The 27,363-nt window shown below is 44.4% G+C and overlaps 1 protein-coding gene across 1 annotated transcript; it reads right to left on the minus strand.

Moving 5' to 3' along the window:
- Nucleotides 1-541: 541 nt before the first annotated feature.
- Nucleotides 542-27,150, minus strand: LOC125458489 (protocadherin 18-like). Its single transcript, XM_048543781.2, has 6 exons — nt 26,758-27,150; nt 19,570-21,047; nt 10,941-11,029; nt 8,634-8,797; nt 7,508-8,000; nt 542-4,260 (listed from the first exon to the last, which is right to left on the minus strand). The coding sequence occupies exons 1-5, from the start codon at nt 27,110-27,112 to the stop codon at nt 7,510-7,512; spliced, it is 2,577 nt and encodes an 858-aa protein (XP_048399738.1). The 5' UTR covers nt 27,113-27,150; the 3' UTR covers nt 542-4,260; nt 7,508-7,509.
- Nucleotides 27,151-27,363: the final 213 nt, after the last annotated feature.

Genomic DNA, 27,363 nt, shown 5'->3' on the forward strand with positions numbered 1-27,363 from the left:
ACTAGCAATTAAAAACACCAGGCTAATGTTCCAAGGGTTTGAGTCCTACTGTGGCCAATGGTAAAATTTGAATTTAATGAAATCTGGCTTAATGGTGACCACATAACCACAAAATGACAACCTGACTCACTAACATTTTTCATAAAAGGAATCTGCTAACTCGAGACTGAACTGACCCTCTGGGCAATTAGACCTCACATCCCATAAACAAATTTTTAGAAAAAAATCTTTCACCATTCAGCTTCTTCCTCTCAGGCAAACTGGATTCTGTCTTCATCCCGATCCCTTCCAAAGTCCCATTCTCACTCAGTCAAGAATCGTTTTTAAATATAAAACAAAGCTGTCTCCTGGGATGTGGGAGGCATTGCCAAGTTCTGAAGAAAGGTCACTGGACTCAAAACATTAACTCTGTTTTCTCTCCACAGATGCTGCCAGACTCTAGTTCATCAGCAGTTTGTTTTTATTCCAGCATTGGTTATCCAATGGTCCTTGAACTGAGTGCCATGCTCAGTTATTAAGTGTCATTTACACTTTTGTATTGTGGGTTTAGTTCCACATGTGGCCCAGACTGGATTCGATTTTCTTACCTAAACATCATTAATGAATCAGATGGGTTTTTACAGTAATCATTGACAGCTTCACAGTCACCATTACGAATGGTTATAGGCAATTTGAACTCAAATTCCACCAGCTGCTGTGGTAGGATTTGAACCCATGATCCCACATCAAATATTCGTAGACTGGACCTCTGAATTACTGGCTCAGCATTGTTAGTCTCTCCACTGCTGGATTTATTTGTTACAATCTTGTATTTATGATCTAAGATTTGGACTCCCCATAAGAATAAAATTCTTCTCTACCTTTAAAATCATGGAAGGGTTTATCAGGACAAAGACACCCATTAAGTCCTGGAGGCACCAGTTTCAGCCTGCTCAATAGTTCCTGATAGGTATCTCTTTTTAGTTCTGGTATTGTCCAAGTGGTGGTTCTTTGCTGTATTTCCAGGTCTCTATATCCGTTTTGTAAAGTGGAGAGCAGAACCATTCATAGTACTCCATGTGTGGTTTAACCAAGGAACTATAGGACATTAAAGTAATTTCTTTGCCTTTCAGTTCATTCTGGCACTTTCTTTAGTCCTATGAACAGAACTGCTACTTTATGACTTGTTTTTCCGCAACTCCAAAATCACTTTGCACCTTTACCCTACTTAGACCCTTATTTCACAGCAATTATGTTGGTTCCTTTTTCTACCAACCAGAATCTACTAACTCACTTATGTTGAAATCCATTTGCCAAATTAGTCATCCACAATGTTATTAACACCCTGTATTTTGTCACAATCTTCCATTGAATGGATACCTTAAATTTTCAGATAATGCCTATTTTCAAATTGACCTTCCAATAAGTTCAACTTGTTATGCAAATTGTGAAAAACACTTGTCCAGCAGCAGAACCAGAAATTGCTGGAGAAATTTAGCAGGTCTGGCAGCATCTGTGGAGAGAAATCAGAGTCAATGTTTTGGATTCAGTCACCCTTCTTCAGAACTGATAAGATGGCACATACACTTGGGATGGGGGCAGGGGTGGTAGAAAGAGTGCACAAGGTGGAGAAAGTGCGAGAGCACAAGAATGAGAACACCCCCAGTTTGGCAGATTAAGGAATGGATAATGGTGGGCCAGGGAGGAAGAAAAGTTGCTACTAGGGAGCATTTTGAAAGCAGCCAATGAGATAACATGGCTACGGATGAGAGGGTTGGGTAAAGGACATTGGAGGTGTTTAGGCCAAAGTTTTGAACCCAATATTGACTCCTGAAAGCTGCAAGGTCCCCAAATGGAAAAGAGGTTGTTGTTCTTCCAGCCTTCACTGGAGCACTGCAGGAGGTCAGGAACAGGTATTGTCAGGAAGCAGGGTGGTGTGTTGAAGTGGCAGGCAACAAACCTCAAGGTTGTTTTAAACAGATAGAACATAGGTGTTCTGCGAACACGGTTGCCTAGTCTGTGTTTTGTCTGTCCAATATAGAGGAGACAGCATTGAACAGTGAGTACAGTAGACTAGATTGCACAAACTATAGATAAATTGGTCCTTCAGCTGGAAGGTATGTATGTCTGGGACCTTGGATAGTGAAGGAGGAAGTAAACAGGCACATTTTACAGCTTCTCTGATTGTGTGGGAAGGTATTGGGAGTGGAGGAGGAATAAACCAGGGTGTCCTGGAGGGAACAGTCCCTGCAGAAGCCTGACAAGGGGAGGAGATTGTGTGTCTGGTGGTGGCATCCCACTAGAGGTGGTGGAAATTGTGGCTAATGATCCTCTGGATGTGGATGCTGGTGAGATAAATAAGGATTAGAGATACCCAATCACTGTAATGAGGGGAAAGAGGAAGGGTGAGAACAGAAGTTAGGAAATGCATCCCATACATTGTGAACATGAACTGCTTTCACCACAGACATTTGCGTTCGCTAACAGTACCCATTAGCAGCTTTTGTTTCTCCCTGACTCTCCATTATCCATTTCTTTGCCTGCCCAACAGCTACTCCCTCTCTTTGGGCTCTCTCTCTACCTTTTGCATACACCTTGTCCTCCCTTCCAACCCCCAAATCACTGTCTTCAGCACATATACACAGTCTTTTCCTAGCTACATTCTGTTCTAAAGAAGGGTCACTGAATCCAAAACATTGAGTTGTCTCCACAAAATCTACCAGACCTATTTAGTTTCTCCATCAATTTGTTTCTCTGTTTCAGATTTCCAGCATCCACAGCTGTTTTTGTCCTGGCATTAGTCCTTTAAAAATACTAGTATCCACCTTTTGCCAGTCTGAACAGTGACTCGAAATCCCTCTGCTCTGCTTTTATTTTTATTGACACTTTGCTATCCATTCAGCTGTCTGATCTCAGCAGCACATGCTCAGATCTAAGTCATGGGGTCCATAATGCATTAACTAAAGAGCTTTTCAAAGTCTGTGTATTACGTCTGCTTCATTATTCCCAATAACTCTTAAAATAATAAACTAACATTTTAGACTGCCCCTAGTGGGGCTGTACAAAAGAACAGTATCGAATAGTTGTCAGTAACCTATAGAGCTGCAATGAAAACTTAACAAATCAAAATAACATTGTCACTCCAGCCTCTGCAGTGTACACTGGTCTCGATGCCTCTATCTTGAACACCACATGCTCCCTCTCAAAAGGGCCACAGACATGATCACGAAAGAGGAGCCGCCAAATAGGCACAGTGACTGTCCACAGCCCTCTGCACGGACAAGTTAATGTTGACTTCGGCCACTTAGCCTCATCTACCCTTACTAATACCAGGAATCCAATAAACTTAGTCAAGCATGCTCATCCCTATGAAATTTCAGCTGACAATTATATTTCCAGTCTCTAGTTCGGCTTTAAGCTAATAGCATCCAATAGAAAAACAGGGCTCAAAGCTCACTGCACAATATTTTTCTGGATTTGTCTGATTTCTCTGTGTAACATGGGAGGTAATGTCAACTGTGATGCTGCCAGAGGGGAGTAGCTTTGCTAATACTTTCCTGCAAGGACTAGCCATGTGGTCAGGATACCAGAATGAGCAGGCGATAGCTTCAGATCTTTACTGCAATTTTCCATATTCCCGGAAAACTCATGTCACAGTTTAATTACTGAAAAGGTTCTACAAGTTTTATTGTAAAGCACAAAATATACTTTAGGCAGCTCAAGCAATAAAAGGAAGGCAACAGAAACACACATATAAAAACATCACGATCATTGGGTCAGGGAGAAATCATTAAATAGTAGTAGAAAAATATTCTGCAGTCCTTAACTGTGATAGACAAAGGGTAAGTTCAAACGTTCACCAAACAACTTCCTTTCAGTAATAGACAAACAAATGTAAAATTCAGGGAAATATTTACAAAATCCTTTCAATGAATGCACACAAAACTACCATTTAACCCCCTACTGGGGCAGTGAGGCACAAAGGTCAAAACTTCATGTGGATATCTTCATTGTTTCTAACCATCAGTTCACAAGCGCACACACCACCCTGCATAAACAAGACTGTAGGAGCCCCCAGAGGGTGGTGAAAGTCATTGAGTGTCAGTCCAGATTAGGTACTTCAAGCAGCAAGGTTATGGTCTCAATTGTTAACCCCATCTGATCTCTTTGGCCCAAGGTTTCCTGAGAAACCACTCAGGGAACACCGGATATGACCTTCGATATAGACACCCAACCTCATCCAGATTCATTTGGCTCTTCACAACAAATGATTGATGAGATCTAGAACAGAAAATAGCAACATCAGTAACGTAAAAGATCAAGATCACGTGAATGGACTTTTAGATTAGATTATCTAGTGTGGAAACAGGCCCTTCGGCCCAACAAGCCCACACCACCCTTTGAAGCATTCCACCCAGACATTCCCCCTATAACCCACACACCCCTGAACACTACGGGCAATTTAGCATGGCCAATCCACTTAGCCTGCACATCTTTGGACTGTGGGAGGAAACCACAGCACCTGGAAGAAACCCACGCAGACACGGGGAGAACGTGCAAACTCCACACAGACATTTGCCCGAGGCTGGAATCGAACCCGGGTCCCTGGCGCTGTGAGGCTGCTGTGCTAACCACTGAGCCACCGTGCCACCCCAAAGTACAAGTAGAATGTCAATATTAAGTGGCATTGATACCTATGCTAAGAAAAAATGACTACAATGGGTAGCACAGGCACAACTGCACACAAGCCAGTTCTGGATGTGAGTTTGCTCACTGAGCTGGAAGGTTAGTTTTCAGACGTTTCGTCACCATGCTAGGTAACATCATCAGTGAGCCTCCGACGAAGCGCTGGTGTTATGTCCCGCTTTCTATTTATCTGGTTAGGTTTCCTTGGGTTGGTGATGTCATTTCCTGCATTGGTGGTGTCATTTCCTGTTCTTTTTCTCAGAGGATGGTAGATTGGCTCCAAATCAATGTGTTTGTTGATGGAGTTCCGGTTGGAATGCCATGCTTCTAGGAATAAACAGATAAAGAAAGCGGGACATAACACCAGCGCTTCATCGGAGGCTCACTGATGTTACCTAGAATGGTGATGAAACGTCTGAAAACTAACCTTCCAGCTCAGCGAGCAAACTCACATCCAGAACCTCAACCTGAGCTACAAATCTTCTCAAAACCCGCTAGCACAGGCCAGTATTTATACATCATGGGTCTTTTTTACACTTTGTACCATCCCCACTAGTTTGTCCTTCTTTCTCACTCATGCATTTACCCAACTTCCCATTTGGAAAGCTCCTTCCATTATTTCAGAATATGACAAAAGACAACACAGCCAACAAAATGTAGTCGTTGACGTAATTGCTTAAATGCTGCAGCAATTAGTATCTGCAGTAACAAGAAAAAGAAACACTTGCATTTTCAAAGCACCCATCACGACCATTGAGAGTCACAAAAGGGCTTTACAGCCAATAAATTATTTTTGAAGTGTAATCACTTTTGTAATATGGAAATCTAGATAACCAATTTTGCACAGCAAGCTTCCACAAAATTGATAATGACTAGATAATTAACATTTTTAAATTAACAGATTAAGTGGTAAAATTGATCAGAATATATTGTTGGTGGGTGAGGAGGTAGTGGGGTTGGGGGTGGAAGAATCCTCCATTCCTCATTGAAGAGAAAGGTGCCATAGCCACAAATTGTATCCACCAGAGAGGACAAACTGTTTAACTTCTCATCTGAAAAACAACTCAACCAACAGTGCAGCACTCACAGCACAGCACTGGAGTGTCATCTTGGATCATGGGGCACATCTCTGGAACAGGAGTGTAAATGCTGTAGGTCACTAGAAAAAGGAGGAGAATTCAAAACAGGCTGACATGACAGTGGCAACCTGCCCGGTTTGAAAATGTTGACAAGCTTTAAGAGGTAAATTTGATCATTTCAGTGGGAAAGAGTCTCTGTGGGAAGTCACAGGCACTGTTTCTGTGTCACTCAGATTGTCTGTGAGAATACCTCTGACAAAAACACATCCATTCTGACAACAGGACTATAACAACCACACCCTCAGTGAGCCAAAGGAAACACCTGGCATTGACACTAAACGTAAGTCATTATGTATTGAAAGGGAAAAAGCAGCTAAGGGGAAAGAACTGTGGGGCATGGGTCCAAATGGAGAGCTCCAGTGAAGAGCTGGCACAGCTCAATCAGCTAAGCAGACTTCTTCTGTACAGTATCCTTGATTTGAAGAATTATATTGATTTTGATTGCATACTGGGGAGAATCTCAATAGTTTAAACTTACAGGATAGGTCACCTTCCACCTTTCCACCAGTGGGCAAGGGAATTTGAAGCATAGTCACGAGTCCTAAATCTCAAGTGAACTTGCTCCCATAAAAGTTAATATTTTTCTTTGTTCATCCTACAGTCTTCAGTTGTCTCCCAAATCCAAATCTACAATTTGTGCAAGTTCTGATAGTGCCTAATAGTGTGCACTGTAATGGCTCTAGAAAGTAGGAACACAAGTTCAAATCTCACTCCAGCCATTTAAAAAGACTATGGCAATATATATTTTTTGAAAAAAAGCCTCAGCAAAAATAAAAAACCTGCAAAGTTGACAGAAGGTCAACTGGTTCACAAATGTTTCCTTTCAGAAGGACATCAGTTGTCATTATCTGGCCTGAACCTATACATGACTAGTTCCACACCAATCAGCAGGTCAAACTCTGCACTTTGATAAAGATCATTGCCAGCCATGAAAATGGTGCTATAGTAGGAATACCACTGGACATTCGTTCAAAAGCCACCATAGCTTCCAGAATTTAAATTCAATTAATAAATCAGGAATGTAAAAGCTAGTCTCAGTAATGGTGACCACATAACCACCGAATTGTCAGAGCCCATGCGGTTCACTAAGCCCTTCAAGGAAGGAAATTTGCCAGCATTACTTGGTCTGCCTAACATGTGACTCCAGGCCCACAGCAACAGGGATTACTTTTAACTACCCTCTGGGCAGTTAGAAAAGGGCAACAAATACTAGTGATAGCCAAGCAATTAAATTTATTTTAATAAGTAAAGATGGCCAACACTTTAACAGGCAGTGAACAATGTGCAATAGAGGTTAGTCTTGCCGGTTATACCTACATCACAGAAAATTATTTTTTGGTTTTAAAAGACAAGCAAAAAAATGCAAACAAATGCATTTTGAAACAGAAGAGGATTTAAAAATAAACAAATTGCTGGAAACAGTCAGCAGGTCGGACAGCATCTCTGGAGACAAAAGCAGAGCTAATGTTTTAAGTCCAGTGACCCATCAGAACAGTTCTGACGAAGGGTCACTGAATCCAAAATGTTGACTCTGCTTTGTCTCCACAGATGCTGAGTTCCTCCAGCAATTCCTGTTTTTGTCTCCGATTTCCAGAATCTGCAGTTCTTTCTGATTTTTTTTGGCTACGAGAGAAGAGAGTAAGCGCAGTTCCAGTGACTGGGAATTCTGCAAATACTCAGTAACTTGACAATCACTCACTCACCATTAAACCAGCTGATGGAGGTCCAGCTCTGTTCCATCTCGCTGCTCTGTGGCTTCCTGCACCACAGGGAGATGCTTGATTCCACTGCTGGGATGACCACATCCAGGAAACCTGCCCCCGGGTGGCGCTCCACTCCCTTCTCCCTCACTGCTGCTGGAAACACTCCTACGGCCTGACAGATTGAAGAGCAGCTCAGGGCTCGATTCTGCGTATGCCTCGGCTTTCTGCGAGAGCAGGAGCTGGAAAAGGGCACTCATCTCAGTCAAGAGGGACCCTTTGACAGCAGACTCCCCTGTCTCGGGATAAAGCTCCATCGAGTTTTTGCCGAAGGTTGAAAAGGTGGTCTTCTCGCCATCACAAATGGGTGGAGAATTCTCGGTCGGCTCAGGCTTGAAGACATTCTCCTTGTAATCAAAGGGTAACGGTGATGGCAACATCCAACATAGCTCCTCTAGACTCAGCTCCTCACCAGTACTGGCCCTCGCTCCCAGTACTGGAACACAAGAAATGGAATAAATGAAACTGGAAGGGGCCAAACATGCCAAGGTGACACTATAGCAGGAACATCATTGGAATAATACTCTAAAAGCACAGGCTAATTCTTTGGGGTACAAACCAGAATGCAAGGAGAAACTCGGCAGGTCTGACAGCTTCTGCTGGGAGAGAAACAGAGTGAATGTTTCAAGTCCAACAGCTCTAAAGAAGTTATATGAAACCCAGAGATAACAATGTTTAGAGCTGGATGAACACAGGAGGCCAAGCAGCATCAGAGGAGCAGGAAAGCTGATGTTTCAGGCCTGGACATTTCTTTATTTTCTGACGAAGGGTCCAGACCCGAAACGTCAGCCTTCTTGCTCCTCTGATGCTGCTTGGCCTGCTGTATTCATCCAGCTCTACACCTTGTCATCTCAGATTCTCCAGCATCAGCAGTTCCTACTGTCTCATATCAAACCCAGATGCGTTAGCTCTTTCTCTCTCCATGCGTACTGTCAGGCCTATATTCTGCTTTTCAGAATTTCAACATACTCAGTATTTTGATAACAATTCTCTGGGTTCAAATTCAACCACAGTAACTGGAGCACATGCAAGACTGCCAGGGTCAGGCCGACCCAGAGACTCCCCTCACCTGGCGTTGCCCAGCTTCCCCTGGACAGCAGGTCACTCAGTCCTTCTTCAAGCAGGCGGTCAATGGGCGAGTTTCTGCCAGTATCACAGTCACTGTCTCCCTCCTCACTCTCTCCTTGACCGCTGTCCTTCAGACTCGTCCTGTCGGCTTCCTGCATTGCTGCCCTGTGACAACACATAGAGAGACAACAACCAACTTTGATTTGACAAGACCAGGAAAAAAAAGAGATTTAAAGTTTGGAAAGCCGGAAAATAATTGGGGAAGGGGTAAAAGGAGAGTGTGTGTGTGTGTGAACCGAAAGAGGGAACGAGCTGGGCTACGGAGAAAGAGAATGTCGATCAAATTGCATTACTCTTTCAACGGTCCATACAGCTTGTTTTTGTGCTCTATCATTTTAATTAACTAATTTGAGTTTATACAGGATTTTTCATTCCACAGATGCAAGTAGGCAGTTGAACATCGAACCAGGCCTTGGCAGTGCAACCAGGTAGGTACTGGAGGGGAAGTATATCTACGTTAAAGGGATGTCTCACTGTGACCACCCCTGCAGAAGATGCCCTTTGTGACTTAAATACCGTTATGCTACTAAATACGAAATTAATGCCCACGGCTAGGGAATTCTGTGCAGCATCCTGATCAACATTTATCCCTCAACTAACATCACTAAAAGAACAGGCTATCTGATCACTTATCTCAACACCATTTGTGGGACTTTATTGTGTGCAGATTGGCAGCTATGCTTCTCTACACAGCAACTGTAACTACACTTCAAAGCTACCTCACTGCCTGCTAAGCACTTTGGATAAGGATGCCACATGAATGCAAGTCTTTCACCCTATCAGCAATGCAGTGCACCTGCTGCTTGGCAGCCAAGAACATATGCCGAAACCCAGTCTGGATGTCTTTGAAGAGGGAGAAAAGGGGACAATCTTCTTCTCACTCTTTGCTTCAAGGACAAAGTTGGTTCCATGTTACCCCAGGATTTCTGTCCAGCTTCTCCACAGCAGGTGCGACAGGGAACTCGGCCAGTCTGAGAGCTACAAAGAGAATGTGGCTGTAACAACACCGCGCCCATCCAACCAAAACTCAAACCTGGAGTAGGTTAAAATCACTTTGCAACATCAGGGGCTCTCAAAAGAATTTCACAGTCAAGAAAGACAGCAGCCAAAGTTGGCACACAGCAAGATCCCAATGTGATCACAGCTGAATAATTTTTTTTTGGTAATGCTGTTTGGGAGATAGATATTGATCCAGGACACTGGGGAGAATTCCCGTACATGGAATCTATCATGGACACTCAAGGAGAGCAAACTGGAGCTGGAGTGATGCAACATATCTGAACATCGGTGTCTCCAGCAACAAAGTACAGCCTCATGGGCTGGTGGAACTGGATGATGAGCTGGAGTGTCTGAGTGGGACTTGAACCTCTAACTCTCTGACCCAGAGGAGACAGTGAGCCAAGACTAATGCCATCACTTGAAAGTACCTTCACTCTTTAAAGTTCCACACAACCATTCATGGAATCAAAAGAATACAGTAAAAGAAAGACAGTCAGCCCATGTTCCCACTTTTTCGTACTGCAGCCCAGTTACTTCCACTGCTTCGCTCTTTCCCATTCCCCGGCAACTTGTCTCTCCATTTTTTTAAAAAAATTACTCTCACTTTCAGTAGTTGCCTTGAATCAGTAACTGTTCTATGGGCATGCAAGATCAAGGCAGCGTCTGAACTGTTGTTGCTATCATCCCCTTTAAAAGTATAAGCAACTTCAGGGTCTGCTTAATTTCCTGTCGAGAAAAAGCACTTCCTGATCTAACTAGAAGTGTCACCTGGTTTAAACAAGATATAGCTTATTGCATGTTAGCAAGCAGTTGCAGGTTACATTGACCTGATCAACATTATTACAGAGACTTTGGTGATGGATCAGATGTTCGGCCTTACTCCATTGAAATCACAAGGTATTCTGCCCACTAGTCCATTTGGCAACATCAGAGTGGGTGCTGTTTGTGGCACTCATTAATAATAGTTCAGATCCTTTTACAAGGTAACCATGGGCAGATTTCGAGAGCCCTTGTTCAGGATACTGACCCCTGATCAGAGTATAGCAACCCCACAGTCAACCCGAGCTGCAATTATTAGGCCCTAACATACTCCCTATCCTGGGCCCTGTTAGCCACTGCATTATAATTCCATATCCTAAGCACTTTCAATATGAGTAAGTCTCACATTGTATCTCCTTGAATTATAAAAGTATTCCAGCGTTGCATCTTTTAGTAGAGAAAGGGAAGGAGATTTTATAGGAGAACATACCTGTAGTTCTTCAAATATTTATTTCCTCGAAAATTTGGCTTAGCTTGGAACTGTCCTTGGTGTAATAAGGACAGTAGCTGGGAGATTTGCTATAAAACAGAAAAGGGAAAAAATGAATTAAATGTTGCTATGTCCCTCTCTACACACACAGCCTACTCATTCCTGGAAACAATAACCTTACAGGATCTTACCTTTTAAAAGCACGCTCAAAATGAGCAGCTGAGTGGGTATGAGTCTTACCATGTATCGGAACCATCTCTAATACTGGAGAATCCCAAGCCAGAAGACCGCATTTCAAATCCTACCATGTTAGTCAGGAAGTGTAACTTTAAAAACATTGTGGAAATAAAATAGTCAGCGGTATCCAAAGTGATCAGGAAGTAATGGATAGTCTCTAAATCCCAGGTGGTTCTTTAATGTCAATTTAGGGAAGGAACCTAGACTGGCCTGAATCTGATGAAGGACTGCAGCTATACACAACATGTGTCACTCTTGCCTAACATCTGGTAAGACGACTGAAATCAAACTTGCTACCAAATGTTTTAAGAGTATGGCCCACCAACACCTTCTGAGGGTAACTACCGATAGGAAAGGGAAGCCAATGGCACAGTTATAACACCAATGGGGTTAATCCAGAGTCCCAAACTCCCATTCTAGGGACATGGGTTTGAATCAATGGCAGATGATGAAACCTGAATTCAATAAAAGTTTGGAATTAAAAAGCTAGTCAAATGGCAACAATAAAACAAAACAAACACATAACCACTACCACCAGGAAGTACAAAGGCAGCAGATACATGGTAACAGCACCACCTGAAAGTTCCCCTCCGAGTCACTCACCATCCTGACTTGGAAATATAGCATCATTTCTTCAGCGTCACTGGGTCAACGTCCTAACAAGTACTTGCCAAGCAGCATATTGCGTCCACACACAGCATATGGATTTCAGAAGGCAGCTCACCACAACGAAGGGCAAAAACATAACATCCGCGTCCATTAACAAATTTAAAAAGGTAACTGTTGTTGATTCTCAGAAATAACCATCTGCTTCACTGTCTCCTTAACTAAAGTAAATTTGCCAACATACTGTCTCATCCTTATGGGTCATGTGACTCCAGCCTCAATGAGATTAACTGTAACTGCCCTCCCTTAACTGGCTCAGCAAGCCACTCTTTTCAACAGCAATTGGAGACTGAGCAATAAATATTGGCTCAGCCAGCGTCACCCAGAGCCCATGAGTGAAAAATAAATGAATTCCTAAAGAAAAGAAACGTACAGATCAATCAGGGCCAAATTAGTTTCATCCATTTTATTTTGGCCAAAGGTGGTGGTAAAGCGCCACAAGCAGCTCAGTTCTGAACTCTACCATCCTCCTAATTAAATTTTCCTTTTAACAAGAAGAACAGCCAGAGGCTAGGTGGAAGAGAATGAAGGGAGGAAAAGGAAATCAAATTACTGGCAGCAGTGTAGCCTGCATACAGGGAACGGATGTTAAAAATCAGGAACACAATGTGTGTGTGTGCGCGCGCGCGCGTATACACACACACACACACGAGTTTGCTCATCCCTTCTGACCAAACCTCGACCTCACGGTGGCAATCTCTCATGACGAAAGCACTTAAATTCACACAGGACCTTTCACAGTATGACTCAAAGCATTATATCTTTTTTAATTCAAAAGGAAACTGAGGAATTGAGGAAGATCAATCGTGTCGAGTTGCACAGGAAAGGCGATAATCAGAAAAACACATCATATTCTCCCTCACTATTCAGGAATAGCATTTGGCAAAACGCAGAAGCTCGTTCAAAAACTGTCTGATACCACGTTGGATACACCAAAAACACAGGATAACCTTCAAATACCCACCCTACAAGCAGATATGAGGGAAGTACTGGGGGGGGGGGGGGGGGGGGGGGGGGGAAGGGTGGTAGTTGATTGGAAGGGTAGCCTAGTAAGGAAGACCACAGAGCAGCAATGGCAAGAATTTCTGGAGGTAATTCAGGAGGCATAACAGAAATTCATCCCAAGAAAGAAGAAACATACTAAGGGGAGGAGGAGGAGGAGGAGGAGAAGGTAACCATGGCTGACAAAAGAATCCAGGGACAGCACAAAGGAAAAGCATACAATGTGGTGAACATTAGTGAGAAGACAGAAGATTGACAAGACCTTAGAAACCATCAGAGGATAACTTAAAAAGAACACAGTGGGGGTTTGGGTAAATAAGACAATGAAATACAAGGGCAAACTCAATAATAGTCAGCTAGATAAGAGCACAAGAGTTTTGTAAGAAAGAAAGGTAAGAGACCGGACATTGGGCAGCTTGAAAATTAGGCTAGAGAAGTAGTAATACAGAACAAAGAAATGATGGAGGAACTGAATATGTACTTTGCCTCAGTCTTCATGGTAGAAAACACCAGCAACATACCAGGACTTCATGTGACTCAGGGGCAGAGATGAGCGTTGTGGCAATCACTAAGGAGGTGGTGATGGAGAAGCTGAAAGGCCGGAAGTTGGATAAACTGCCTGGACCAGATGGGCTGCAGCCCAGGGTTCTGAAGGAGATAGCTGAGGCGATTATGGATTATCATTGATGGTGATCTTTCAAGAACTACTGGAGTCAGGGAGAGTTCCAGAAGACAGAAAAATGGTTAATATAACATCAGTTTAAAAAGGGAGGAAGGCAAAAGATGGGCCAGTTAGAACAGGCATTGATAATTGGCAAAATTTTTATTTTTTTCTTTATTCATTAACGGGATGAAGGCATCGCTGGCCAGGCAGCATTTATTGCCCAGGGGGCAGTTAGAAGTCAACCACATTGCTGTGGGTCTGGAGTCACATGTAAGCCAGACCAGGTAAGGATGGCAGTTTCCTTCCCTCAAGGCCATTAGTGAACCAGGTGGGTTGTTTTTCCAGACAACCAGCAATGGATTCACAGTCATTATTAGATTCTTAATTCCAGATATTTATTGATTTCAAATTCTACCATCTGCCATAGCTGGACTCGAACCCGGGTCCCCTGAATGTTATCTGGGTCTCTGGACTAACAGTCCAGCAATAATACCACCAGGCCATCGCCACCCGCGTAAGATGTGACAGTCCATTAAGGATGAGATTGTGGAATACTTGGAAGTGCGTTGTAATAGGCTGAGTCAGTACGTCAAGGGAGGTCATGTCAGACAAATCTGTTAAAATTCTTTGAGGAGGTATTGAGCAAGTTAAACAAAGGAGAGTCAGTGGACATGATCTATTTCAATTTCCAGAGGGCCTTTGATAACATACCACACAGGAGGCTACTAAATAAGATAGGGTCCATGATGTTGGGGATAAAGTACTGATATGAATGGAAGAGTGGCTGAGGGGCAGAAGGCAGAGAGTGGGGTTAAAGGGGTCCTTTTCCAGGATGACAGCCGGTGACTAGTGGAGTTCCACAGGTGTAAGTGTTAGGACATCACCTACTCATATTATACATTATGAATCTCGACAAAGGAATGGGGGTATTTCTGCTAGGTTTGCAAGTGGCACAGGGGCAGGTGGAAGCACAGATAGTGTGGAGGTGACCACGAAGCTACATAAGGACTTGGACAGGCCAGGAGAGTGGGCAGATGTAGTAAAGTGTGAGATTATGCACTTTGATAGGCATATGAGAGGCATGGGTTATTTTCTACACGGTGAAAGGCTTCAGAAAGCTGACTCACAAAGGGACTTAGAACTCTTAGTTAAGGATTCTGTTAAAGGTTAACATGCATTCAGTTTACAATTGAAAGGCAAATGCAATATTAGTATTCTAGCCCTCTTGAAATGAATGCAAGTGCAGGGGATACTGCTGAGGCTGTATAAGGCATCATTCTAATCATGTTTGGAATAGTGAGTGTAGGCTCGGACACTATGTCTAAAGAAGGACGTACTGGCATCGGAGATGGTCTAAAAGAGGTTTATAAGAATGATCCCAGGAATGAAGAGCTTGTCACAGGAGGAGCAACTGAGGACTCTGGGTCTGCGCTCAAAGGAGTTTAGAAAGATGAGAGGAGATCTTATTAAAATATACAGCATACTGAAGGGCCTGGTTAGAGAGAATGTGGAAAAGATGTCACCACTAGTAGGTGAGACTAGGACCTGACGACCCAGCCTCAGAGTGAAGAAACAGCCCTTTAGAACTGAGATGAGGAGGAACTCCTTCAGATAGTGGTGAATCTGTGGAACTCATTACTGCAGAAGGCTGTGGAGACCAAGAAATTTAGTGTATTTAAGACAGAGATAGATAAGTTCTTGATTAGTAAGGGGAACAAGCGTTATGAGAAGGCAGGAGAATGGGGTTGAGAAACATATCAGCCATGATCAAATGATGGAGCAAACTAAGTGGTCCAAATGGCCTAATTCTGCTCCTATCTCTTATGGTTTCTGATCAGAGTGTCAGTCAATCCAGATGAGGTGGCTATAGTGAGAGCTCCGGCATTGAAATATTTTCATCATGGTTAGCCTCAACTTGCTTCTTTAAAAAAGGTGGCATTATCCACCTCACGAGTCGCATTAAACCTGGTCAATAAATTCTAGTGACCCTTGTAGGAAGAGGCCCACGTACAGAAAATGTGAAGTACAATTGGGCAAGGGAAGTAATTGAAAAAGCAACTGGAACATTGGGTTTTACGTTAAAAAGGGGGCTGGAATACAAATATGACAATGGGTGCAAGTTGTGTTAAAGCCATTTAGAACTCTGGTTAGCCCCATCTGAATATTGCATTCCCAGGCACTGTGCCTCAAGAAGGACGTGGTTCATCATACTGATGCCAACGCGAAAAAGATTAAATATAGGCCAGGTCACGTTAACTGGATTGGCAATCCCTTGAATACCAAAGGGAACACTTGGCCCCCAACTTTAACAACTTTTTGTTTTTTTTAAAAAGAAAGGAAGGGAGGGGGGGAATGATGTGAGAAAGAGTGTGCTGTTGATTTCCACTGCCCTTTGTATGAAGAAGTGCGTCCTGACATGACCTCTGATGGCCTGGCTTTAATTTAAAGGGTACGTCCCCTCGTTCTGGATATCTCCCCAGAGGAAACACTTTCTCTGTATCCACCCATCAACTCCTTTAATTACCTTGAACACCTCAATTAGATTATCTATACCCACAGCCAGCGCAATGTTGACACTGGGACATGAGGCCATGAGCTGCAGGAAATTTAATTAACCTCCACTGGCCTTGGCAGAACTTTATTTGTACACATCTGGAGTGGAGATTCACTGCTGGGAGAATTAGGTGGAGAGCATATCCTGCTTTGTACGAGGACTCCCGCAGGGTCAATTCCCTGACCATGGATCCTGCCAGTTTTTTGTTAGTGAAGTGAGTGAATAAACCGGATGAAGTAAAAAAGCATTTGGAATCAAGGTGGGATTTTCCAAACATCAATGTCATCCAGAAACAGTTAACCAGACATTGTAGCATTTTCCATTTGCCGCACAGGAACAGGGGTGGGTTCTTGTAGTGCAATGGGTACTATCGCTGCCCACAAGTCAGACATTTTCAGTTCAAGTCCCACCTCAGGACACGATAGACAAGGAAAGGCCAAACAGGTTGAATATCAACTTGTAAGTTGTTACAATACACTCTGATGGCAGACAGCAAGAGCAGAAGAGTCTCCTGGCCCATTATCAGATGGAAAGATATTGGAGCCTTGACAATCACAATTCATAGCTCCAGACTGCAACTTGAATAGTTGTTACAGCCAGTAGTACTCTGAATGAACTATAAAATTGCAGGTACAAGGGAAAAAATGGAGATGAGTGAGCTGTATTTAGCTTGTTCTCCCAATCAATTAGATGATGGCTGATCCTTAAATGTACTCACTCAAAGCCTGAACTAAGATGGGGATCAATAGATTTTTTTGATTACTAACCACGTAAAGATTATGGGGATAGAGTGTAAAAGCATTGAAGTGCTTGATCAGTCATGATTATACTGAATGGTGGAGCTAATCAATGTTTCAAGTACGTTTCACGCCTTACAACAACTATCTCCAAGAAGAGATAGCCTAACCATCACCACTTGATAATCGGGGATTCAGTGATGAGAGCACTATCAACATCCTGGGGGTTACCATCGACCCAAAATAGAACTGCACTCACCATATCAATACAGTGGCTTCAAGAGCAGGTGAGAAGCTAGGAATATTGAGGCAAGTAACGCACCTCCTGATCCCCCAAAGCCTGTCTACAAATTAACGAGGCACAAGTCAGGCATGTGATGGAATACTCCCCACTTGTCTGGAAGAGTGCAGGTCTCATACTGAAGAAGTTTGACACCATCTAGGTCAAAGCAGCCCACTCGATTGTCACTACATCCACAAGCATTCACTCCCTCCACCACTGATACTCAGTAGCAGTAGCAGCAGCAATGTGCACTATCTACAAACTGCACTGCAGAAATTCAACAAAGATCCCTAGGTAGCACCTTCCAAACCTACAGCCAATTCCATCTAGAAGGACAAGGGCAGCAGCCACATGGGAACACCACCCCCTGCAGGTACCCCTCCAAGCTACTCACCATCCAGACTTGGAAATATATTGCCGTTCCTTCACCGATACTGGGTCAAATCCCGAAGAACATAGTGGGTCAACTGACAGCACATTGACTGCAGTGGTTCAAAATTGCAACTCATCACCTCTTTCTCAAGGACAACCAGGAATGGGCAATAAATACTGGCCCAGCCAATGTCACGTCCCAACAGTGATTTTAAAAAGTTCTAATTCTAATTTAAAATGTTCTAACCTTAGCTCCATATCCCATAATACTTTGGCCCAACAAAAACCCAATCATTTCAATTGTCAAAAGCCAGATGAATCCAAATAGTAACAGGTTCTTTTGGGGAAAAGAAAGTTCCAGTTTTCCACCATTTTGTCGTGAAGATGTGTTTCCTGACACTACTTCAAAAACAGTTTGTGCCACATTGTGTTTATCTTTGTTGAATATTTTAGCATTTTAAACACTTCATCTATAGTACTTAAGGGACTACAAGCCAGTCTTCATGTCCTGGTCTGTAAATTGTTCTGAACTGCATTCTGTGCAACGTCAACAAACCTCTCAAAGGGCACTGTCCAGAAATGCATGTTGTATTTCGGATGGGGAATTAACACTTCTTTGCATTCCAGTGCAGGAGTTAGACGCAACAATCTACCAGTACTTTTGATTACTGCTTGTAATCATGTACTAACTTTTAGTACATGATTACTGCTTGTAATCATGTACTAACTTTTAGTACAGTAATATTGAATGTTGTAAATATTCACATGACAAGTGAATCCCCAATGACTTTCACTAAATATTACCAACTCTGACTTCTTCACTCTCAATATCCTTGGTGGAGTGAGGAGCAAAAGACAGACAGTCGAGGAGCGAAAGAGAGAGAGAGAGAGACAGTTGAGGAACAAAAGAGAGAGAGAGAGACAGGCGAGGAAAGAAAGGCAGAGTTGCCATGGACCAGGAATTGAAATGACTGGCCATATAATTTTGTGAATACAAAGAACAAGCGATGTGTCCCTTGATCTCCACATTTCTTTGACTCTTCATGGATCCAGATTTTCAATGATCTGATATTCATTTCAAATGATGTAGAGGGAAAGAGAATGCAAGGTAACAATCTATCTAGGCTCATCAACAAGACAGGAATAATGTGTAAATTCTATACAGGATTATGAGAAAGCAGCTGGGGGGTAATCTCACTGGCAACACTGAAATACCATTTAACAACTTTTAAATAATAAAAACCACACTATGACACAGAGACCATGCAATATTAGAAATCCACTAAGTCAAGTCAGGATGAAATCTGGATACCCTCATTTCCTCCTGTTGTGATTATTATAGTGATAATAAAGCCTCAGTAAAGCCTACAACCAGCCAGCCCAGAGATTTCATGCACCAGCATCATTGCTGCAGAATTTCAAAACCCTTTCCCATCATAAAAAGGCATCTGAAACTCCAAAACATATCATTCATACATGCCGCACATTTTCTGGCATGGGATGGGAGGAAAATATGAGCATTTGTTGCCCCTTCTTAGTTGTTCTTGAACTCTCTGGCTCACTCAGCCAGCTCAAAGGGCAGCTAAGAGTAAACCACATCGCTGTGGATTGGGAGTCACATATAGGCCTGTCCAGGTAAGGGTGGCAGAGCAGACAGATTTTTACAACAAATCAACGATCATTGTCATGGTCACCATTGTGGCCAGCTTTAATTAATTGAACTCAATTTTCACCAGCTGGTATGGTGGGACTGGTGAGTAGTGGCTTAGCAGGGCCCTCTGTGTCACCTTCTCCTCAATCAGAGATGCAGATCCCACACTGGCAGCAGTTTCCAGCTCAGTCCATCACTTGCAGTGTCCCTCCCTCTGAGCCAGGAGGTCAAGTCCCATCTGACCCAAAGGGTACGCCATAACATCTCTGAATGGAAAATATCTAGACAGTGGGCACACTGCTCAGACTATAAAAATACTGGTAAGCATTTAGCGACTCTTAAGGTGCTGTGGAAGTTCTCTACCTCTGGACCAGGGGGATGCTCAAGTCCAGTAACAACGTCAATGAATTAGACAGTGATTCCCACTCGGTTGGTGTCCGATTTTGGGACCAGCTTCTCTTACCTGAACATGTGGTGAGACAGATGTGAGCTCCAGGGTGCAATCCGAGAAGCCAGCCATGGACAACCGAACCAGCTCCCTTAGCAGCTGACGGTGCTGGCAGTCCCGTTCCCTCCGCAGGGTGGGATAAGCTTTCTCCGGCTCCGGTCTCTCCTCCGGGATTTGCTGGGGCGGAGGGGGAGGTGGGGGAGAAGCTGTCCCAGCGGCAGCCCTTTGCCTGTTCCGCCCACCCGGGTGGAGGAGGGTGATGTCCGCCTTCTGGATCTGCCGGGGGGGCCTCTTCGGTTGCAGCCGGTAGGCGGTCTCGGCTTGGCGGCAGTTGTAAGCACGGGAGTCCCGCTTCTCGGCCACGCACCGGGCCCGGACAGCAAGCAGGACAGACAGCAGCAACAGGGTGAGCCCCAGCACCCCGAGAGACAGCACCGTGACGGTCGGAGAGCCTAGCCGCTGGCCTGCGAGCATTGGGTCGCCGGCGGGCACGAAAGAGAGGGTGAAGGCAGCCTCGGAGGATAGGGGTGGGCTCCCGCAGTCCCAAGCCCGCACCGTGATGGCCCAGTCTGCAGACAGCAGCTTTTCGGGGCTGCAGACGGTAGCGTGGATCTCCCCAGTGCTCCTGTCGATGTCGAAGACTTCCACTCCTTCCAGCAGCTCGTAGAGCACCTTGCCGTTTGCAGACGAGTCGGCATCCTCTGCCTTTACCGTGGTCACCGTGTAGACGCTGCGCTGCGATGGCGGTCCACTCGGGGTTCCAACAGTCCCTGGCTCGCACTCCCCAGCCGCTGCCATTGCTGGTCCGACCGGGACAGTGATCCCTGGCGTCTCCGGAGAGGTGAAGACTGGCCGGTTGTCGTTTAGGTCCCCAATGTCCAGCCTGACCGGCACTGTGGACCTGGTGGGTGGGTCACCACCGTCTCTGGCTTCCACCACAAAGTCCACGGCGCTCACTTGCTCATAATCGAATGACACCCGGGTGTAAACGGTGCCCAGTTCGGGGTGAATGCCAATCAAAGAGGAGACAAGGACCCCCGAGGAAGAAGAGTCCAGAATGGAGTAAGTGATTTGGCCATTGGCACCCAGGTCCCTGTCAGAGGCCCTCACAGTCAGGATTGTTGTGTTGGGAGCTTCATTCTCAAGAATGGACACTTGATAGGCGCTCTCTCCAAACACTGGGGCGTTATCATTCACATCAATGACCTTTACGGTAATGTAGACAGGTGAGGTGAAGACTAGACTCCCGTCCTTCAGGGTGACCAGCCTCAGGTGATACTCAGCCGTCTTCTCCCGGTCCAGGCTGGCCTGGGTCACAATCAGGTAGTTCCCCTGGTAAGTTTCCACAAGCTTAAAATCACCCTGGACCTCAAGCTGGCATTTCCACCGGCTCCCAGCCTCAACCAGAGCAATGGCTGTGTTTGCTGCAACTCCCTCAGGCACCATGATAATCTCAGGGCCAGCGAGTGGCGGTCTGACTCCATCGCCTGGAGCTAGGAGATTATAGAAACATATTAAAACAAAAAGATGTGATTTGAGTTAACAAGGGTACTTCATGTTTCCAGAGCAGTTCCCAAGGTCCTACAGGAATGATGGTCAAACTAAAGCTGACATGAACCACATCAGGAGAGTTGGAGGTGTTTCTAGTTGGGTGAGGACAATGTTGTTAGTTTTAAGTAGGGGAATGACAAAAGAGGCTTGAGGAGAGAATCCCAGAGCAGAAGACATTGGCTACGATGGGGAGGTAATAGAAATCGGGGATGCACAAGAGGTTAAATTGGATGGACACAGGGATCTGAAGGGGATCTTAGTGACGAGGAATTAGGAAGGAAGGATGTGATAATTTTCTGCCAATTTGCATAGACTTAATGTAGTAGATGTTATATGCACACATCCCCGAAGTCCAATAGTGGGTGAGTGCACTTTTCAAACTTTCCACTTGAGTTACCAGTGTGCAGGTCTGCCACTGTACAACAGAGGTCAAGTATGACCTCTATAACGTGATTGTCACCCTGCCCTTCCTCCATATTCTACTTCTGCTCAATTCCCATTATGGTCTGTATACATCTCATTACTAACCCTCATTGACCAATGTAACAAGAACAAACCACTGCACGTGCATCAGCTTTTTCAAAGAGTTAGAAATTAGTGCCAGGTGCAATGGTCCAGCTGATTTTTCCATAATTTTTATTCAATTCCCTTTTGAGTTCTTATTGTTCCTGCTTATGCTGCTCTATCAGACAGCACATTCCAGATCAAACAACTCACTGTGTTAAAACGGATCTCTTCATATCCATCAATTTTTTCACTTTTACTGAACCTCTTAACTTTGCAACCCTTTGACCGAAAATGTTTCCTCCTTATTTACTCCAACAAAGCCATTCCTGATTTTGAATGTCCTCTTTCGAATTTTTCCTTAACTTTTTAAAGAACAGCTTTCGTTTCTATAGCACTATATACCAAAACCTCAGGACTATCCCAAGAATTTGACATATAATTAAGTTACTTTAGGAAATGTAGTCAACATTAGAATGTAGGAGATGCAATAGCTAGTTTGCACTCAAAACAAAATCCATAAAAATCTCACCATATGGAAGGGGGACAGAAACCTCAGACAGTGACAATAGAGTCAGAGTCATTCAGATGTACTGCACAGACTTGATTAGATGCTGCCCAAGAAATAAATAGTGGCCAAACACAACTGAGCGCTCCACTGGTCTTTTTCAAAACAGTGTCACAAAAACTTTAATGTTAACTTTTGAGGGCAAACAAGATTGCAGTTTAACTTTGCATCTGAAAGACAGACCACTAACAGTGCAGTACTCATACTGCAGTACACTGGGATGTTAACCAGGGCCAGACCTCCAGGAACATTTGCAACTAGAGCTAGCAACACTTCTTGGTCCAGGTAACCAACTTGTTGACATTGTAGAATGGTGACTCGAACAGGGAAGGCGGACAGATGACGGAAGCAATAGTTAGCAGAGACAGTGCAGTAATCAGGTTGGTCAACTACATTGGCTGAAAGTGCAGCATGAAGACCTATTAGACCCCCCCCCCCCAAAAAAAGAACCTCAGGCATCCACTAATTGTGTCACCAAAGCCATCTTATCCTCACAATTCTGACTGAGCAAACCTGGCCACATCTGCACACCAGCCCCACCAACTCCCAAAGTTCTAGTCTCAACGTAACACTTCCAACTCCTACCACAGACACAATTGCCAAGAATCCCCAAAACACTCTCCTACCAACTTCTTACCTTCTAAAACTGAGGTCATCCAAACCTGTGCTGTCCTATTGGTTAAATCTCACTGTCCCATTAATCCATAACCATTGTACCAGGCCATGGTAACATCCTAAGGGAGAATCTAAGCACTTTCTCTTGACATTCAGTAATATTACTATCACCTACTTCCTCATTCACAAAATTCTAGAGGCTACTATGGCCAAAACCTTGACAGGGCAACTATTGCTTCAACAGCAGATCAGGGGCTAGAAAATCTGCCATGAGTAACTCGCACCCTGACTCCCAAAGCCTGTTCACCTCCATAAGACACAGTCATGAGTGTGATGGAAAACTCTCCACTTGCCTGGATAAGTGCAAATCCAACACCACCCAAGAAGCTTGAAGCCATCTGAGGCAAAGCCGCCCATTTTATTGCCACTCTAGCCAACATCTTTAACACACACTCCATCCACCATAAACACACAGTAGCAGCAGTGTGTATTATCAACAAGATGCATTGCAGCAACTCTCGGTGGCTGCTTTGAAAGCACCTTCTAAACTCTCAACCTCTATGACCTATAAGGATACAGGCAGAGGGTCCCAGAAACAATGGGACCACCACTAGGTTCCCCTGAAATTCATACACAATCTTGATTTGAAACCAGGTCACTGTCCCTTTGCTGTTTCTGGGTACAGAGTTCTGGAATTTCCTTCTAACAATAATGAGAGTGTCCCTACAGCACATGAACATAAATGGTTCAAGGCACTACCACCATCTCAATGCAATTAGCACAGCCCATGAACATGAATGAACACAGCAAAATTAACACAGAGCCACACATGGTGAGATTAGGGCCAATGACAAAAACTTGGTCAACAAAGCAGATTGAAACAGAGTGTCTTAAAACGAAGAATGAGAAAGAGAGAGAAATAACAGTGTGGAGCTGGAAGAACACAGCAGCCCAGGGAGCAAAGGAGTGGGAAAGTTGATATTTCAAGTTGGAATGTTTCTTCAGAATTTGGGGGGGTGGGTGGGGGTGCTCAGAAATAAATGGAGAGAAGAGAGGTGGAGCTGGGTAGATGGGATGGTGACTGGTGAGTGCAAGTAGGGATTGTTATCTCTGATTCCAGCATCTAGGAATTCCAGACCTTGGGGCCCATGTAACTGACTGATTTTCATAGCTCCACCTTTGGCAATGTACATTAAAGGTCATAAAAGTTGACAAAAAAAACTTTTCTTGGCAGTCAGAGTCTCTAAAAGTGAGCAGGAAATCCTGGACTACGTCAGCATCAGAAACGTCACTTACTTTCAGGATATAGAGTGAAGAATCTAAATATAGTGGTAATGGGGTTTCTGCACTTTTCTCAGTTAATTCCCAAATCTATGCTGTGATTTCAATCCAATGAAATATTCCTGGTCAGTATGGATCAGGAATTGTACAAAACAAACAGGAGGCTGTTCAGCCCATCACCTCAATGCCATTTGAAGGAAGTAAGCCATTCTTGCCCCATAGTCAGGGAGTCTGACCTCTTCAACCATTTAGAAACTTGTCCTTTTAAGTTAAGAGTGAATAATCTTCCAGACTGGACATATTAAATCATAAAAAGTCAATATTATCTCTGATACTTTTGACTAAATCTGATTTCATTGCTGATCTGCTATTGGAAATTTTACCTTGATTTAACTAATCAAAACTTTTCACTATTTTAGAAGTCATAACTAAACCTTCCCTTCACCTTCCCTGCTCCAAGGAGAACGATTCCAGCTTTGTCTCACTCTCCATTTGTGGGAAATATCCTCAACAAAACTTTGAATGACCACACATTTACTGTGCTGGCCAAACTGTTTGGTCAACAAGGCATTGGCACAAACACAAAAGAGGTCTAACGTTACTAGCTCAGTACAGCACATGGGAGCTTTTTTCCTCCACACTTATTTTAAAATTATTGCCAGATGTCCTAGCCTGTTAAACACAATTAACTGTGATAATATAAGTTATTGACATCTTTCACACAGGAGCTAATCGTAATGCTTCTGTTTATTCCTGAGCCAAAATCTTTTCCATCAATTAGCTTCAATTTCATGGAAGAATGGTACGATAACATTTCTTTTGTAAAACTAGATGTTAGATGAAGTATTGGGAAACTAAGTCAATAGGCGATCTTTTCTGCCCTTGTTTGCTATGATGTGCCTGTACAGCCAACAAAACAAAGCTTTTCACTGTACCTAGGTACATGTGACTATAATAAATCAAAATCAAATCAAGGTGGGTCCCTACTGATGGTACGACCTCTAACAGATCTAGTGGCCATACATAGAACACAGAACAGTACAGCACAGTTCCGGCTGTCTGGTCCACGATGTTGTGCTGAACTATTACGCTAATCCTAAGGTCTATCTAACCCCCACCCCTACCGTATACTATCATCCATATCAACATATATTGTCAGATGTGAAATAAATCTTTCGTCTTCTGTACTCTGTATAAGATATCAGCACAATTGAATTATCTGTCATAACAGGTTTGTAAAATTTAGTACATCAGTATTCTCTTCACAGTCCTCTTTCATGCAGCACCAACAATAAGATTGCCAGTCACACACACAGTCTTGATGTGCACAACACTTCTGCTCAGTTTTCCTAACTTAAAGCAAATGCATTTGTTTTTATGCCTGAAACAGCTCTTTAACGGGCTGTCACAGTCCTCTGAATTGTAAGTTCTTTGAGTTCCTATATCCCATGACAGGGTAGTTGATGGAAAGTCAGGTGGGTGTGTACAATGGGCGTCGCTCCTGCCTGTGCCAAGTTCACTCTTTCATAAAATAGATGGGGCATTGCTTTTCCCAATAGGTTGGATAATGCCACCTAAGTGCAAGACTACAAGATCCTACTGCTATCGAGCACATGCTGAGGTCAGTGATATTTCCTGGGCATTTCCTGTCGCTGGTGGGCGGGTAGCGATCACTGCGAAACTACCAGGAAACACCTGGCTATCTTTACACTCCATACAAAATTATACCAGACAAGTGATCCACAAACACAAGCCTTCTGTAGACTTCCCTTGGCGTTACCGTGCTGACTTTGAGAGTCCATTATCTGGCCATTTCTCTGTTTTATCGCCCCCGCGCCTCAGACACCCCACCCTCACCAAACCCTGAATCAGCGACCCATTACAAATTGGTGTCCTCCCTCTATTGGTCTGCGTCCCTTCTTGGACCCGGTCTGTTCTGTCCTGATATCAGCTTCTCTCTCATTCCCATCCGCACCCAGGCTTTCCAACACTAATCAGAGGGTTAGATAGGGTGGACAGGGAGAGCCTTTTTCCTAGGATGGTGACGGCGAGCACGAGGGGGCATAGCTTTAAATTGAGGGGTGAAAGATATAGGACAGATGTCAGAGGTAGTTTCTTTACTCAGAGAGTAGTAAGGGAATGGAACGCTTTGCCTGCAATGGTAGTAGATTCGCCAACTTTAGGTACATTTAAGTCGTCATTGGATAAGCATATGGACGTACATGGAATAGTGTAGGTTAGATGGGCTTGAGATCAGTATGACAGGTCGGCACAACATCAAGGGCCGAAGGGCCTGTACTGTGCTGTAATGTTCTATGTTCTACTGGGAAATGGGGTGGAAGAGGTAGTCTCAGGTTGAAAGAGTTGGCAAGAAGGGATGGGAGGGCGGCAAGGTAAGTGGGGAAAGAGTGAGGTTATTAAGAGAAGAGGGCTTAGATTGGGGGTGGGCGAGGGTGCTTGGGGACTGGGGTATTTTTGGGAGGAAGTTGGGTGGGGGATGAAAGAGAGAGGAATGTCGCAAATTCCCTGGGTTAGGTGGGTAAAAAATTTGGGTTCTTTCAGATGGTTTGGTGTCTGATTGAAAGGGATTTTATTCTTCAGCAGAATTCCGAGTGACCACATCCCCCGCCCGGACCCTGATCCCATTCCCTCCCAGTTAGCCTCAGGACCGCTGAAACCGTTACCTCTCCGGCCGAGTCGGCAGTGAGCGGGACCACCGTCCTCCCGGGCTCCGGGTTCCTGCTCTCGGCGTCTCCAGTCCGCGGGCTCCCGGGTCGGGGACAGCGGCCGGACCCCAGCGTCCTCCCCCCGGTCCTCCCGCTGCTGGTGATGGCGCCGGTAAGCGGCCCCCGCCCCCGACACATCCCAAGGACAGGCTGTAATGACAAGGCAGCAAAAGAGCAGCAGCGCCTGTCCCATGACGGCGGTGCCGGAGTTGAGCTGCTCGGTAATGGGACAGGAATCCCCGTACCATGCGAGGAAGGAACCGGTACCCCGGACCTGACAGCTCCGCCTCCTCTCGCTACCGTTCCGCCCCATCTCCGCCTCCAGGTGCCGCCTCTCGCCCCAAACTTTCTCCAAAGTTTAATTTTGATACATCCCCGCACCTCTGACCAATCAGCGCCTCTGCGCCCAGCCAAGGGAAACTTTGATCCAATCCCGGGGCAGATTGAAGGCAAGGGCGGGGTTTAAAAGACAAGGGGCGGGGCCGCTTCGAGCAGCTACTCTCCCCCCTCAGTTCACATTGGAGTTGCTGGCAATAAATAACCTGTACTTTCAGTGCCCACTGA

The sequence above is a fragment of the Stegostoma tigrinum genome, chromosome 13 (genome assembly GCF_030684315.1).
Source record: "Stegostoma tigrinum isolate sSteTig4 chromosome 13, sSteTig4.hap1, whole genome shotgun sequence".
NCBI classification, from domain to species: domain Eukaryota; kingdom Metazoa; phylum Chordata; class Chondrichthyes; order Orectolobiformes; family Stegostomatidae; genus Stegostoma; species Stegostoma tigrinum.